The 17381-nt window shown below is 43.6% G+C and overlaps 2 protein-coding genes across 13 annotated transcripts in view; one reads left to right on the forward strand and one right to left on the reverse strand.

Annotated features, from left to right (window-relative positions):
• HNF1A (HNF1 homeobox A) overlaps positions 1 to 17381 on the forward strand; it is a 24872-nt gene continuing 7491 nt past the window's right edge. For 2 of the 12 annotated variants that reach the window (XM_072880535.1, XM_072880536.1), the window contains exons 1-2: positions 8836 to 9320; positions 16337 to 16536. In XM_072880535.1, the coding sequence (XP_072736636.1) occupies positions 8986 to 9320; positions 16337 to 16536 (535 nt within the window). In that variant the 5' untranslated portion in view covers positions 8836 to 8985. The other 10 variants (XM_072880533.1, XM_072880534.1, XR_012045315.1 and 7 more) reach the window with 10 other exon arrangements.
• Positions 6466 to 17381, reverse strand: part of C15H12orf43 (chromosome 15 C12orf43 homolog) — a 24234-nt gene continuing 13318 nt past the window's right edge. The window contains exons 7-8 of the transcript XR_012045322.1: positions 7183 to 7311; positions 6466 to 6580 (exon numbers count right to left, since the gene is read on the reverse strand). The gene's annotated coding sequence lies outside the window, so the exon portion shown is untranslated. The remainder of the gene's footprint in view (positions 6581 to 7182; positions 7312 to 17381) is intronic.

Raw genomic sequence — 17381 nt, forward strand, 5'->3', positions numbered from 1 at the left:
GCCCGGTGCCCGGAGGGAGGGAAGAGGAGGAGGAGGAGGAGGAGGAGGGAGCGGTCGGGAGAGCCGGAGCTTTCTCCGCCAGGAGAGCCGAGCGCGAGCTGCGGGTGGGTTTTGAGGCTGGGGGCTTCTCCGGGCTTCAGGCGGGAAGCGCGGCTCCCGAGCGGCGTTCCCTGTCCCGCAGCGGGCGGCCGGCGAAGCAGCGCTCCCCAACCCACCCGCGCCGGGGCAGCGCCGAGCTCCCCGGGCCGCCGCCGGCAGCGGAGGCGCCGGGCCCCGCGAGGCGTCCCGCCTGCCTCGGCAGCGCCCGCGGGGCAGCACCGGGGCGGGCACGGCCGCGGCTTCGCCCGCTGCCGCCCGCGGGGCCGGGGGTGAGGGGGTGGGCGTCGTGCAAACACCCGCCCCCTCTGCCGCGGGCAGATCCCGACCGGGAAAAGCGAGGCGGGGGCAGAGCGGTGCGAGCACAGGCTTCCCCGGGCTTGCGAGGTGCCGAGGGAGGGCGAGCGGGGCTTGCGCGGCTGTCCGGGATGGCCGGGAGAGCCCCGCCGGTGCGGGTGTGTACCTGTGCTGAGCCGGGAAACCGGCTGCTCTTCCCGCTCACCTGGCAGGTCCGCTGACTGCTGCCATCTGGCAGGAGTACGTGACTGCCTGCGAACGGCTTGGAATTGCTGTTGCGGTGGGTCTGTCTTCTGAAGGAGGGTTAGGTGGTAAATGCAAAGTTCAGGTAAGATAATACATAAATTCCAGTGTTTAAATTCACAGTGTGTTTCTGGAGTTTGCTGTATGTTCGAATTCGTTCTCTTTTAAACAAAGCAAGTGAAATAAATAGGATCAAATGCTCAAAATATTTGTTTAAGGAAGGAAAATAACATTCGAGGTACCTTGACCAAATAAAAATCATTATGCCTCATGTTATCACCAGCCCTGTATTAAAACTGTGCCAGTCCCAGGCAGAGGAACTGGCAGCCGTTGATACCGGTCTCATCTCTCTCCTCCCTGTTTTCTTTGGTGCTGCTGCCAAATCTTCAGTCCTTGATTATGTTTCTGCCAAATGCAGAACTAGTGTCTTATCTTAGGTTTGCTCACTTGAGTAATCCTTACCTCCTGTTACTTCACTCGCAGCAGTTTGTGCGAGTGGGGCTCTGTGGCGTTCAGAGCGATTGTTCCAGTCCAGCTGTGCAGTCTCATTCATTGTTCCTTTTAGTGTGGGAGGGAGAAGAGCCAGTTTTAACTTACAGTTGGAGGTGATGTAACTGCATTAAATATAAAACAAAGAACAATGCCTGGGTCTGGTAAAAATAGGTATTTGTTTTTAAAAAAAAAAGTATGGAGAAGTTCTATGCCTTAATATAATTTTCCTAAGATCTTCAAAAAATTAATGGGGCATTGGGACATTCTCATTGCATCTACAGTGATGCCAGATGCCTCTAAAATGGCATTTGGAGCCCACTCTAGTTTATTTCAATTAGTGGATTGAATAAGTGATTTCCATTTTGTCCATCTTGTTTATTCTCTGAAATGGAAAAAAACTTAGGCTGGTGCATAGTGGTGATGCAGGATTAACAGTAAGGAATGGCTCATTTCTTCTCAGTTCTGTTACCAGTTGTCTGTGTAATCTTGGGTGGCTCACTTAATCTCTGCTAGCTCAGTTCCTTCCTCAATAAAGAGGAAACCACAACATGTTCCAGCCACCTGAAGTTTTGGGGCACTGCAGAAGGAAGATGCTGTATATGCAATGCAGACTTACTTGGTCTTGGTGGAGGGAATGCCTGGGATTCTTGTGCTTCAGTTAAACAGTGCTTTTAGTAAAATGGTGCTGGACTTTGAAGGCTTCTCCCCCCTGTATGCCCATATCTTTTTGCATTGAAAACAAATGACTTGGGTTGTCACACCTCAGCATCCAAATCCTCTGTGCTTTTCACAGCCCTTTGGCCTTGTGGACAGGAATGACCTTAGAGCTCCTGACATAATCAGCACTCTACCCACTTACTAAAATCAGCTTGAGAATCGGATTTATCAACTATGAGGTGGAAATACTCAAAGTACTGTGACTGACTAGCTTACTGGGATCCCTGCTGGGGTCAGTCATGGCAGGTAGGTGTCCTAGAAGGATTAGATGGTGAGTAATGCTAACATTTCCTCTCATCCAGCTCAGGCTGGACTACCTTCAAAAACTTTCCCCCCTATTTGACCATATAGCTCTCTGCCCTCCAACTTACACCGCGTACACAGTACTTGAGGCCATCTCGGTAGGTATAGAAGGCTTTGGTGGATATGATGCAAGGTGAGAAGAGCAAGTCATGCTCAAAATCTTTAGAACTCTGGGGTACACAGCTTAGTCGATCAGTTTTGGTGGAAGTTCTGGTGTTCCCACATGCACACATCCCGTTAAAAAAATGCTCAGGCTCTGGGTAGGACTTGCACAATGGAGAAGTTCCCTGCCTTTATTCTCCCTCAGCACAGCAGAAAAATTTACAGTAACAGTTAGAAAACAGACACATAATTTGGAATCCTCTGCTGTGGTGCAACCCCAGTGTCTCTGGGATGCCTGTTCATGCTACCCTTTTCACTGGTTATGACAGAGTAAATGCAAGAGGAAAAAAGAACCTCTCCATCCTTTTGAGTCAATGCAGGGAAAGATAAATCAGTGTTTCAGCCTTGTCTTGGTACTAAAGAGCCTTTCTTAATTTTTTTTCCCCTGAGAATAGGATGTAAAACTGGTATTGGTATCTATGAAACCATATCCCTGCTTTGTGTCCTTATTGAAATAGCTTCCAGTTTCTCAGTCTTGCAAAATTTCCAGCACATTAATTTGGCACAAATGATTTATAGTTGATAAGCAATTAAAGTATAATTTTTTTCAGCATCTCAGGCTTTGTGACCAGACTACTAAATGATTTCGCAAGCTTGCTCTATCATTACAGGATAGCAGTGGGATGAATTCACAGGAGAAATTTATTCCTCCTTGCAGACCCAGCATCTGCTCTTACTGCAAATTGGAGCACTGCTTGCATTCCCCAGATAATTTTTGCAGCATACCTTTTGTACAGTCTTTCTTTGGACCTACAAGAGAGCTTTACTCTGAATTTCAGTGACAGTTTACTCTGACATTACAAAGTCCTTCCAAAATACCTGTTCCGTCTGGAACCTTTGATGCAGACTGATGCATTACTTAGACCTGTCAAGGTATTTCAAAACTAGCAGCAAACAAAAATAAGGTGGGTTTTTTTTTTCTTTTTATGATTGGAAGGGTAGCTCCCAGAGGCAAGTGTGGTGGAGAAAAATCAGATGAAACTACTGGCTACAAAGAGTCCTCACCTGCAAATTGCTTAAATGTCATTAGATGACATTTAGCTAACCATGTCTTGATTCTGCTGTAACGGAGGTGGAAAATGAACCAGAGTATCTTCATGTAGACACTTCACCTTTCAGGAAAGGACATGACAGGTATAGTTATCACCCTGCTTGGTTTTGGGAGGAACAAATAGCATGGAAATGAGCAGAAAGGGAAGGCAAAAAAACCCAAGAGATCCAGTTCTGACAGTATAGCTCAGAGCTATGCTAGGCTATTCTGCTTGTAAGATCCTTGTGGGATTCCCCTCGATAAAAATAATTCAAATGTGCACTGACCAGTACGTGTGACATGATTCTCTGCGCTACCACCTAGTGGGAAACTCCTTCATTAACTGAACTCCAGAGCTGCTCCTGCTCTCCAATCTCATCCTTGCCCTGATGGTAGAAACAGTGAGTAAGTAAAGGGGGAACAGATGGACGGCTGGGAAGAAGGACACAGTCCTGTTTCCCTACACAGGAAGAAGAATGGAGAGAGAGAGACAGCCTGTAATTTAAACCCATTATGCCTTTAAACCCATCACACCATGCCTTCTAACTCTGCATCCAGGCCAGTTCTTAATGGTTGTTACACCTTAGCCTCAGTTTAACTGAGACTCCCAAAGCTTAACAAATGTCTTTGGAGATAAAGAGTAAAACATTTGTTGTTCTGAATGCAACTGAATCCTCAAACAGTGGTAAAGAGAAACTTGGGAAGTTATTCCCGTGTCTCAGTCCAAAGGTAGCCTTGCCCCCTTCTTAGCTCTGAAAGTTTAGGTGGTTCTGCTTCTGATTGTACTACTGAAAGTACAGAAGGAGGCACCAACAAAAAAACCCAGCCTCCTTCTCTGTAAAATCACATTTTTTATTATAATCACATATTTACAACACAGACGACTAAATTAAAACATAAATGGGTATATATTTGGAACACTAAAACCATGTATTCAAGTGAGTCCTTTCCCACTGAGATACTTGGGGTTTGCACAAATAGCTGAAATCCAACCCTATGAAAACAACATATAAATGACAATTATCTCACATTTTTCACACTCCTGTGTGCCATTTGGGACTAAGCTCCCAATGCACAAATAATAATCAGTTTTGGCACTTGCGTAGCTTTCTTTTCCCCAATCATAGAAATAAGGGTGAACATTATAATAACAGCTCTCACATTTCAAGGAGGGAATAATGTTAATGTCATTGAGGCCAATAAAGCATTTTGCAGTCTCAGCAGGAAGAACAGTAAAATGGTAAAGAATTATTAAAAGAACCATTTCTCTGTGTTCCTTTTGCCAATGGTAATTTTACCACTGTATTCAGGGAACTATACAGGCTCCCTCTGCTAGGGCTTTTATCATAAACATAGTTAGGGTTTTTTCCTTCTCTGCATGCTCCTTGAAGCCACATTACATTGGCTTTATCCCAGCAAATTACTGTATTTTTCATCATGTACACTTAATAATGGATATAAAATTCATTAAATGAAAACATCAGAGGTAAAAATGGTGTTGATACAAGAAGTCAGGCTTTGGGAGTCTATTCTGCCTTGCATTCTGTTCACAGCACTCTGCTGTCCATTACTTTGGTTTTGCCCTAGTGTAATAAGCAGAATACAAACCAGTAAGCCTAAAATAAGAATCATGTTCCTATTGTATACCCATTTATACTTTCATACAGTTGTTCTCAGTGTTAAGTAATCCACTTAATTGGTAATTCAACTACTTTATTACATGCAGGGGAGAAGGGATTACACTGGAACAGTTAATCAAGACAGACTATTGTTTACCAATAAAATAGAATTCCATTAGAGGAACCCAAGACATCCTTGCCTGGAAGGATATTGGGAGAATGACAGGAACCCAGTTTTATGAGATAGCTGTCACACAGTGTTACCAGACTGTCTGCTACTTCAGGAGAAAAGAAGAAAATCATTAAAAAGAAATACATATAAGTTGTATTTAAGTGTACATAGGACAATGCAAAGTAGTTAAACATGTTTAAATAATCTTTATTAAATTTACCATTAAAAGAAAAATCAGACTTCTTGTGATTATTAATTGATGTATTTCTCCAATCTGCATCCAAACTGATTTGTTAATGTAACATTGTTCCTGAGCCTGCTATTAAGCTGACCAGTTTAATGTTGTAAAGCTGCTGACGTCTTGTCAATGAAGCACTGAATTTCACGGGTCTCAACCACCATATTAGTTACACCTAAGGAAAAACAAGCAATTCTGCAGGAAAAAAAAATACAAAAACAAACAGACACTGCAAACATGAGAAAAACAAGCAGGTATCACTCGGCGTCTTCAAACTTCAGGAGTTTCCCCTACCACGATTACCAAGATCATGTTAGTCAGGGTGACTTGAGAATCAAGTCATGCCCCAGCAAATAGTTGCAATTAGGGAAATCAACATATACTAAGCACTGGTAATAGATGAAAATGCTTATAGCAAAACCAAGACCTTTTCTTTCAAATATTCATAAAGGCAAAATCCCTGAGTACAATTCAGTTACAGGAGAATGTTGTCTGGATTATGGCACTCTACAATTTAGCTCTTGTTCCACTACTAGAACTATAATCTAACCAGTTAATCTTTGCAGCTTCCACCCTTGACCTCTGCTATTCTTACTGCCTCACAACTGCATATTGTGGCACTTGTAATAATCTGAGAAATATGATATTGCAATCCTTAGTGCCAGGGTATAAAATAGGGGTGCTGGCTAATTCGCAGCAGGAGTGTCCTTCCTGCTTCCCAAATGTTCAGTCTGACCACTAGCCATTTATAACATTTAAGAAACACTGAAAAGCTTGCTGGTTTTCCTGCACTGAAGAATCTGAAATACTTAATGGAGTGCTGAACCATTCACTAGCACAGTCTGGCAGGTTACAGTGAATGTAAAGTTGACAGTGTAGAAGTTTACTTCTCGTTTTGTTAATTGTCCAGGCTCCTGCAGTTTAAAACAGTCAATTCTAATAGACCAAGGGAAAAAGCCCTTCAGGATAAAGTGATAGAGAATATTTACCTCCTCAGTATTTGAAAGGTTTCCATAATCAGCTAAGGATTCTCCACATGGCATCCAGTTGCAGCATTCAGTGAGGTCCTAACATGCAGATGTTCATTTCTGTTTTTATAGACTTCAAAGTTCACTGGTTTCAAGACAGGCTGTTTTAAAAGCCTCTGCAGCTGAGGGTCTTCAAAGCAAGCAGAAGCAACAGCAACAGGACTTCTGGGTGCATGAGGAATCCTTGAAACCACGCAATATAGACAGATAATTTGTTGCTATGTTTTCTTCTCTTTACAGTTTCCCTTGACAAATATTGCTGTTCTTTGTCTAAACTTAATGGTCTGTGTCCCCATGCCCCCTCAAGCATTCAACAGGTATATATATTTACAGAACATAGATTGGACAATCTTTTAAACAGGAACAATGGTAATATTTTCCATCTTAGTTTAGGTAAAATAAATCACAATGCCAAAGACAGACAGAAATAAGTAACACAGTATGACAGAATCTTCTCTGTCCCATATTGCAGGAGGCCCACAATCTGTTGTCTCTCTTTGCAAAGTCCTTGAATTATAAGGACGTATCATGCAGAAACTATATGTCATGGTTGGATACTGTAATTACAATTGACAAATACTGTTATCAGCCAGTATTGTTGGCATGTCTACCTCGGGGGGGTGGGAAATTGGAAAACTGTAATAAAAAAATAAAATGCATGGAAATTGTGTCAAAACATCGACAGAATAATGCCAAAGCAGCTCACCATTTTATTAAGAGTATGAAAAACAAATTTTTAAAAACTAAAGGTGTCTTATATTCACGTTCACATGAAAATTTCTTACATTAAATGTTTTTACATGGACTCCAAATGTTACTTCTTTTTAGCCACCCACGGAGAGTCTTCTGTATCCATCTGAGCTTTTTTAACTCACTGCAGTGAGGGGACCTGGTAGTCTGGGTGCAGACTCCATCTGAAACAAAAGCTAACAGTTAACAACAGTCATGATTGAAAGGGTCAGCCCAGCAGCCCCACCGCAGCTTGCTGTGCCTGGAGGGAGGAGGGGGTCCAATCTGCAAAGGAGCTCTGTCCTTCAGCTGCTGACTTAGCATGTTGTCGCATGAGCCGGGAGAGCATGGCTAATGGTGCCCACAAAGGGAAAACGGGCCAACGTCACTCTGCAGCATTGTCTTGGGACATTACTACTAGGCTCCTCTTAGCTTAGGCTTCATGGGAGTGTATAAAGAGAGACAAGTAGCTGCCCCTAGGAAACCTCCATTGAGACAACAGTGTTAAACCCTTCTCCTGTTGATCACACAAGGAATCATTTCCATGAGATGCTCCTGCATCAAGTCCACATGTGCACATCAAGTTATTCATTAATTTAGCCACTCAAAGTAGATAGATTCATTCATATATTTTCAGAACAGAAAAGACAATTTAGTCATAAGGACTCCCTGAGAACTGCACTAAGCGACTCCAGCCGAGCTAGCAAGCATGTTTTAGGAAGTCACCCAACAGGTGGGAGCAGAACCTTAGAGCAGGGCTGGTATCAAGAGGGGCTGAAGGTAGATGATAAATGGTAACCACAAGCCTGCCCAGAGCACTTCTCAGAAGCAGCGGAACAATTGATGATAGGGCAGGGACTTTCAGCATGAACCAACACCCAGGGCTATTCTTTATCATGTGCTTGAATCACAAGCTGAGCGGGGCAAACCCTGTAATCCCCCGAATTATGTGGGTACACTGCTCCTGCTCATCAATTAAGCAATAAACATAGCAAGTTATAATGGAGGTACTAGTATTTGCATGTCAAGATACCCAGCAAGCCACAGGTAGAAGTGAAAAAGTCATTTAACGCTTGATGCTCTGCCACAGAAGTCAGCTGGAGCTTCAGAACATCCTGTGAGTCTTGGGAACATTCATATAAACCCAGAGGTCACACTTCTTTGCTGGGGGGTTGCACAAAGGCTAGTGAAGCTGTCAGTGTGGCTTTCTCTCAGCCCAAAGCCTTTGGCAGGGGCTGAGACTGGCTAAACTTCACCACTGCCAGAGCTCTGAGCGGGCTGTGCAATCTTCCAACAGCAGCACCTTCTCTTGAACAGCACACAGCCAAACACACCTCTTCTGTGGGTACTCCACCTCCTTCCTTCTCTAAAATTAATGGGGCCAGAAATAAGCCACACTTCTCCATCCTCATTTACCTAGTTTTCTTTCCATAGCTTACTTTTCCATGCTGCAGACCTTCTATCCCTTCATTTTACTCTCCTCTCTTCTGCTTCCCTCCCTTTCCCCCTCCCCCTGCTTTCTCTCCCTCTGCACTTTGCAAACTGCTGCTGCAGTGCTGAAGTCCAAAGTTCAGTAACTTGCTAAGCACACAGATAAATATGAACCTTGGAGAATTTACATTGCTCCAATGTAAACAGATAGCCAAGGGTCCCTTTATCAGCACTGGCTCAGGACAGTCGTGGGGGGTCTGAAGTAGCTCAATTTTGTATTTTGTTTTTTTTTGGGGGGCGTAAAGACGGGAGGCTGTGCTGTGCCCACTCTCCTGACAATCGGGCGTGTTACCTCAGGAACATGGTATAGGGAAGCTGGAAGCAGGATAACCTGAAATTCAAATCCAAGAGACACCAGCCCGAAGACCATGGTCTCGAAGCTGAGTCATCTTCAAGTGGAGCTGCTGGGAGCACTGCTGGAGTCGGGGCTAACCAAGGAGACCCTGATCAAGGCGCTGAGTGAAGTGGAACCCTACGTGCTCCAGAGTGAAAGTCAGCATGCTATCAATGCCCTCCAGACAGAGAAAGGGGAGCCCTGTCCCGACATCCCCAGCCTCCCCAACGGAATGGGGGAGTCCAGGTTATCGGAAGATGAAACCTCTGATGATGGGGAGGAATTTACCCCTCCAATAATGAAGGAGCTGGAAAACTTGAGCCCTGAGGAGGCTGCTCACCAGAAGGCTGTGGTGGAAAGACTATTACAGTAAGGACAGATTTGCTGCTCCTCTTTGCTGCTTTCTTGCACTCTTCCCTCTACCTTTTCCCTCCCTTTTCCTTTCCCCTTCCACTCAGTGTCCCTGCTATTCACAGTTGATCCAGCTGCACAGAGGCAGTCTTCATCCATGCCAGGACTAGCAGTCCCAAAACACTCCCCAAATTCTTTATAAATGCTCAAACTTTCCTTTCATCTCACATAAAATGCCTGGAGGGAGCTATGGAGCCTGCTAATATATTTCAAGTGCTTATATCATCAGGCTCCAGAACAGTCCAAGACCTGTACAATTTGCATCTCTCTGACTGAATGTTGGATTTAAATTTTTAATAGGATTCACAATTTCAGTCATCAGGGGAGGAAGAAAAAAACAAAGAAAAAAATATCTGGTCACTCTTAACTGGTGCTACATTTGCCTGAGGATGTACGGTAAAGTGAAGGTGTAATGTTTCCCTACTATATTTAAGGAGATTAATATTGTTAATTTTACTGGGTTTTGCTATAGATTATTGGTCAAAGACAAACCAGGAGAACTTGTTCTTGTCATTCTTGTGAGTGCAAAGTTCTCCTGACTTCAGTGGGGATTTTTCTTGTAGAAAGAGCACACACCAAATACATGCAGAGGTTAAAACCTGGACAGAACACTCTATTCTACCATCCACTGCCTGTCACAACTACAAAGTACATATGCAGCAACAATTACAGGTTTTACTGCCACACAAATTTGCCTTTGCATACAAGCATTTTTGAAATCAAAAGACAGGAAGAGTTCCCCAAACCAATAAGCCTCATTACAGACTCAGAGAAACATTCACCAGGATTCCCATTTGGGATTCTTGTTGGGATACAATTCCCGTGAGCAACCCAAGAGGTTTGTCCCAGCAAGGATCAGGTCCATTCAACCTATCTATCACAACAGAAGCAGAATCTTGCCTGTCTGTTTTGGGGGTATTTTGAAATGACAAGCTGACAGAAGACAAAAAGATGCAGTAACATCCTGCACTTAAAATCTTCACTAAAACCAAAATCCATCTAGAGAATTTCTTGGGCTTTCTGATCACTCCCTTTCATGTGCAAAGGAAATTAACATAAAATGTAACAAGAAGCAAACATCAAATCCCACCACAAAAGGCCAGAGCTAGAAAAACAGCATGACAAGAGTTAGCATTCACTGTAAATACTTAGGAGAAGAAAGCTCCCTGGCAGATGGGGAGTTGATGACTCTGCAGTACTCAACAGAGGAAAATTCACTGGATCAGCTCTTACCTGGGTGGGGAAAACATTCCAAGTAATTCAGTCTTCTTTCTGGCCCAGTACATCCCTCATCTCTTCCCCCAGCTCTGTCACATCTTTTAGTCTCCTCTGTTCCCTTTACCTCTTTCCCATTCTTTTTACGTATTTCCCTTCTCTTCTCATTTTTGTCTCTGCTGCTATTCCTCACATTTTGTTGTCATCTTGGCTAATTCTCTCTCTCCCTTCCACTCTTTTTCTTCCCCTCATCCCTGTCTCCTTCTCATCTTCCTGAGTCTGCGTACAGGTCTTGGGGTAGTTTGAGCCCAGTGGCACCGGGCGGGCCCTGGCTAGTTACTAATTATCCAATGGCTTTATTATTTCTCTTTTGTCTTATAAATTTATAGATGAAAAGACCCTGATAAGCTTTTTGATCATTAACTTCTGATGGTTTATCAGGTATCTCTCCACAAAGGAAGCCATGGAAGCTGAAGAAGAGCACCTGGCTTTGTCCCATTTTCTGTAATGAATGGGTGAAGCAGGACTGAAGTGCCATCTGCTGTGATCTAAGAACAGACAGGCGGATGGAGGGAATTCCTTCCTGGCACCCTCAGTTCAGCATGTATTCTGGTTTCTGATCCTCTCTGCCTTTCTAGGAGCTTGCTGCCAGTCTTTCCTGTGCTTACTACCAGCTTCAGCACAACAGTCTTACCTCTCTTGCAAGCCTGTGATATTAATGCTTTCCAATGGACAGTCTCACATCTCTCTCTAGACAGTCAGTTGAGCAGCATTCCCATTTAACAAATGGGAACTGAGGTACAGAGAGATTTGATGACTTACCTAAAACCCTAAGATAGTGCAGAGAGGACTGGGAAAGAACAAGGATCTCCTAAGCCTCATACTGGGTCTTAATTGCAAAGCTGTATTCTGAAACATCAGAGTTTTCTTTCCTCAGTCCCCCGTATCACAGGATAGAGCAATTCACTTCTGCTGTTGAGGACAGTTTGAGGGGACCAGAAGCCTCAGTTTCAGCAAAAAATTACGAGTCTACTCAGAGAGGAATATAATAGATCAAAATTAATTAAGGTAAAATGAAAATAGTAGGAAGTCTGTATTGACATGTTTCAAATTTCTGGTCAAAGATTTAAAAAAAAGCAACTGTATGTCTGAGAATCTATTCGAAGCATCTGAACCAGTATCAGGGTTTGATAATATGTAAGCAGTCGTTACCTACCAATAAATTTTTTTTTGTTTTTAAGAACAAACCTTTCCATTAATAGATGCCTAAAGGTAATATCCTTAAAAGAGTATTATAAGTATTGTAAGACAGGGCAGAACAGTCTATAATAGAAATTACTCCCAGCAATTATTAAAAGGAAGGCAGGCAAGAATCTCCACGCCCAGGGATTCCCAGTAAAACTTCAATGCTTGCAAAGCTATTTCAGCATCTACCCAAGGATTTCAAATTCAGAAACCAGATGGAGGCACTTCTGCCTTTAGGCAGAAGCCTCTTTGGGCATTATTAACAATTCCTGGTCTAATACTGTAGACCACATTTTAACAGAGAGATTGACTTGTGGGCAGCTATTAGTGATACAAGAAAGTCTCCGTGGTAACTGCAGCCATTGCTTATAAAGTAGAATCAGGAAAGTGTCCGTTACTAGACTTTCCAGGAACTGGAAAAGAAAAAAAGTGACAGCACCAAGAGACCAAGTATGTCCTCACAGGACCACTAAAGTTGAAACCAGTTTGGAAAGCACTAGTCAAAACTGAGTAGAACATGTAGAGAAGATACACCCACAAGACTGGGTGCACCTGTGGGTATTGATTAGATTTTGTCCCTACAGAAAGAACTGCTAAAGACAGTTCAGACAAAGGTTTCTCTAGTGAGGAATTAACATAATTTCATTTTGTCCCTTAATCTGTCTCACTGATCTTCCATAGACTTACAGTTTGAATAAAAACATACTTTCCATATCACTCCACACAGAAAACAAATTGCATCTATGATAAAGAATAAATAACTCAGTAGGGAGATGGAGCTGCGTGGAGTAATTCCCAGATACTCCCCAGAGTAGAAAGCAAGAGAGGCTACCCTGGGGGAAGGGACAGATCATACTACCGCAGGTACAGCAAATGGAGAGAGGTATAGCAACAATTCACCTGTAGGGCAAGGGGTGAAATTCCATTAGGAAAGAGAGAAATTGAGATAAGCAACAGATTTCCCCTGGAGGCAGGGACAAAAGCATGTTTTCCATGAGGAAAAAAGAAAACAAAGATATGATAGAGGTTCAGTCTTTTCCCCGTGTAAGCAGTGTCTTAGAATGGCTCTAGCTGGGGAATCTGGAGATGAAGCTGCCACACCCCTTTCATTTCCACATATAAACCAAGATGAGGCAAACCAGGCCAAGTTCAATAGAAAGGAACCCTGCTGGGATGGTCTTACCTTCCCTGCTCTCTGCCTAGCCCGGCTCCAGGCTGTGCACTGACATCAGTGAGGGTTGTCTAGCAGGCTCCAGAGGAAAGGGCCAGAGGATGGTCCTGAGTACTTCACAGCTCTGAACCTCTGTTTAAGCAAGGTCTGGTGCAAAGCAGCAATTCAGAACCCACCTCAGGGAAATGAAGGCTTCTCTTGCCTGAGAATCTGAGAACAAAAAAGAAGGAAAGGCGAGACAGAGAGAATGAGGAAGAGGAGGGGAAAGAAAGGAACAAAGGAAAAAGAAAGAGAAAAGTCAGGAAGAGTGAAGGAGGGAGAAGGTCCCCTGAATGTTACATCTCCAGCTCTCTGGAATGGGTTTTCTTTAATGCTAACAACTTGATATTTACTTTCCATTTAAATTTGAGATGTTGCTATAAATTATCAACCAGCCTCTTGTTCCCTTTGAGTTTATAACTAACTACCTGGGTTACTTATTGTTCAGGTAACAAAAGGGACGTGAAAACGCCCTTAAAAAGTGACCTCAGAACTAAGAAAATGGGAAGCTGGCATGGAGAGAGGACCCAGGCCCCTGTGGTTGAGATGAGCCAGGAGAGCAAGACTTAGGAAGAAGGAAGTAAAAATTAACTGTGTGAGAAGAATTTGGAGATAGAGATTAGACCTTGGAGAACAAGAGAGGAATGGGGACACAACTTGCATCTGGGGAGAAAGGGAAGCTAAAAAGCAGAAAACAGGCTTGGAGAGTAGGAGAGCTTGAGCAAGGCAGACCCATTTCCACAGTTCTGACTCACTGAAGCAATTGAGATTTTAGTGCATTTACAAACAGGAGAACTAGGTTTCGGGTGAAATCCTACCCTCTGACAGTAAATGACAGTCTTACCGCCAGTGAAAGAGCAAAGGTTTCAACTTATGATGTCTTAGTCAATGGTGAAGGCTCTGCAGGTGGAACTATGTATTTGGGCAATGGTTCATGTGAGGGTTCAGCTGACCAACTGCTATCACTTGTTCTGTGATGTAGCCTTGGCCTAAAGGAATTGCTGCATTGATATTACAGCCTTTGCTTTGACAATGTACAGAGTAGTTAGGATTTCATACAACTGTCCTATGAAATCATACTGTACTAAGATTCCCCTGCACTGTTTTGCCTCACAAAGCTCCCTGCTTTGTCTCAAAAGAAGACAGAAAAACCACAGGGCTTTAACCACTGTGAGAAGACTCACAGATACTTCTTGCTTTATTCCTACCACAAAGAAGTAAAGATTTCGACAGGGGGGGCAAAAGTGGCTCATGATTGGGGTGCAGGAGGTAAATCAACATGTAACAGAGGTTTCCATCAGTCGTAACACAGTCCTTCCTCTTCCCACCTGAGCCAGAACTCAAATCTAAGAGACCAGAGGTTCCAAGTCAGAGCCTCTTCTCCTTTGTATAGGGACTTGTGTAATGAATTCAGGGTGCAGGTGCTGACTAGACTATCACAAATACAAAGGGAGGAGATTGCTCCTTGGTTTGGACAGCAGAAGAAAAAAAAAACCAACACACTGATGAAAAAAACACACTGAGCTTTTGTAAGTTCAGCCCAATTTGAGGCTTTTGAAAGACAAAGATGGTTAAGGGAAGAAGCTAGAAAATAGAAGCCTCTATAGCAAGCGTCCCATTGTAAGAGAGAAATGTTCCTATTTTAAGAAAGCAGGTTCTTCAGAAAGCTGTAACTGACACTGCTTCTGTCACACTTTAACTGCAGCGGAGCTTGCTCCTTGGACTATCCAGCCACTGGGAGAGAGGCTGCAGGGGAACAGAGATAAGGGTGTTTGCACTGAGAGAACAGGTGTGGACTTTGTCCTCCTTATCACTTTGCAGCCTCTGGCAACCTCTGAGTCAACAAAGCAATGAACAGTACGGTTGCTGCCTGTTGCTCAGACCTGTGTGTTCTTGTGACAGTTTCTGCACAATCCTAGGTACCTTTTTCCCCCCATTGCTCCTTTGATGCTGGTGTTGGATGTGACACTAGTGTATTTCTACAGCACACAAGCCATTTCCACCAGACATTTCACATAGAAAACACAGAAGGATGCTCTTTGTTAAAACTGAACCAAAGGTTTTTCTGTAGAGAGGCTCCTCCACTGTTTGGATCTAGACTGCCTGGTTTCACATCTTTCTATTTCTACTGTGATTTTCAGCTCTGGTAAAATCAATACACCCAAAGAAGTCAGAGTCATGTTTTCTCTATTTTCCTTAGGAACCTTCATGGATATTCTAATCAGAGATGTAAAAATCAGAGTCACATTCATTATGAAATCCTGAATCAGATTAGCTTCTCAAGTTTTGTGAGTAGGTCTCAAATAGGTCTATTCCCTCAGCTGTTACCCCAATGGAGGGTGGCGATATGAGGAATTAGTGGTTTGCCTGTTGTTCTTTATTGCATTTAGAAGCTTGAGTAGATCTAGATGTGAATCAGTGTGTTTGAATAACACGTAGCAGATGTGCAAGAACATAATCCTGGATGGCTTGGTGTATACATATGCATACATAGCTGTCATGTGACAGTATGATGAAAGCCTGTTTTCATTTCTTGAATCACTGCAAGGCAACCCAACCTGGACAAGAATCAGGGCATGAGCTAGGTTCAGCCTAACATCACAGTGAATCTGTCTTGGAAAATTAAGTACATCTGCCCCAAGCACCCATGCCTTAAAGAAAGGGGGATAGAGAAGAAAAGCTATGTAGGGAAAGGGAAGAGAGATGTCAACTCTGAAAAAGATCTGTAGTCATAAAACATCCAACTGAATACTGAAATGCAACATCACTTCCCTCCTCATACCATTTCTCACTAGCAGCAAAAATGCTTTACATTCACATTACTTTCCAGCATAAAGGTCCATCCCTTGCTTATGTCACTGGTCAGCACTTTCTATCATTTACAGATGACAATTGCCTAGACAGAACAGGCCAAAACCTTGTATCCAAATGAACAAAGGCAGCAAAGACTATGGCCATCTATTGGGAAATTCCCGTGATAACCAAAGAGTCCCCTTCTAAGGGGAGATCAAAGTGCCTACAAAGAACAGTTTAAAGGAAGCTCGTGCTACATCCTTTGCACTTCATCTCTAATACCATGCAGTTTTTACCCTGAATGCAGAGTCAAAACTGAACAAGGTACCACATTGAGGAACAGCTTTCCCTTATGCAGCCAGTTAACACTCTGGCCTCACCAAATGCAATGGTGAGGACTGACATGCAAGGTGCACCTCAGGAGGTACTAGTGCACTTCCTTGGAATCCAGGTCTGCTGAGTGCAGGTGTTAGATCTCTCTCTCCCAAGACGTGTTTTCTGCTCCTTCCAGAGAGGATCCCTGGCGAGTAGCAAAGATGGTGAAATCCTACCTCCAGCAGCACAACATCCCTCAGCGTGAGGTGGTGGACACTACTGGTCTGAACCAATCTCACCTCTCACAACACCTCAACAAGGGCACTCCCATGAAGACCCAAAAAAGGGCAGCCCTTTACACCTGGTATGTCCGCAAGCAGCGAGAGGTGGCCCAGCGTAAGTATGGCAACAACTGTCCTCCTATCTCAGTTTCATAAAGGCCTCTGCTCTCCCTTGCTAATCCTTACTCCCTATTTTTATCAAGGAAAAATTGAAGGAAAAGATACTTTTAGCAGGAAGCTTAGAGAAGTCTAGGTCAGTATTCAGTGGCGAGGTGAACCAAACAGTACATGGAAAAGCATTCCCTCGCGAAGCAGCCTGCAGCCACCCACCCCACGCTCTGGCTAAAGAGAAGCAAACTAATACTCTCCATTTGCAATTAGAGTTCTACACCCATCCTCAGACTAAAGCAGTGTAGCGGACAGATGACAGAGACAGAATTTCTGCCCAAGAACTACACTTTTGCAATTTCAGCTAAAGCAACAGTTCCTCTAGCTGCAAAAAGCAGCAGGCTGCTGTACTCACTGCGAAAAACCACTGCGGGTTATCACCTCACACTCTCTAAGCCCCTTCATTACAGGCAGCCACTGGGAACCCATCCCTGCAGCATGCACTTCTACATTCATGAGCCTGTCTGGAATCTGTCTAACTTAATTTTGTATTGGTGGGTTGCAAGTAAAATGGGACATTTGGCCTTTGGATGGTTTTGGAAAGCAGGACTCCAGTCATGCTTACTCTAAACTCAGCTGCACTTGCTTTCACTACTCCAAGGTGGGAGCAGAGATGCAATGCATGCAAGAGAAAGGTCAATATGGTCCTGCTAGGAACATCTTATCAGTCTTAGCAGATTATGGAACTTTATTTCCACCCCCTTTAGAGTCAACACTCTGTCTTGTATGATGTATTCTCCAAGGGTAAGCTGCATTGGGCCTGCTAGGCACCTGAATAGACAGAACCATTGG

The sequence above is a fragment of the Ciconia boyciana genome, chromosome 15 (assembly GCF_034638445.1).
Source record: "Ciconia boyciana chromosome 15, ASM3463844v1, whole genome shotgun sequence".
NCBI lineage: Eukaryota > Metazoa > Chordata > Aves > Ciconiiformes > Ciconiidae > Ciconia > Ciconia boyciana.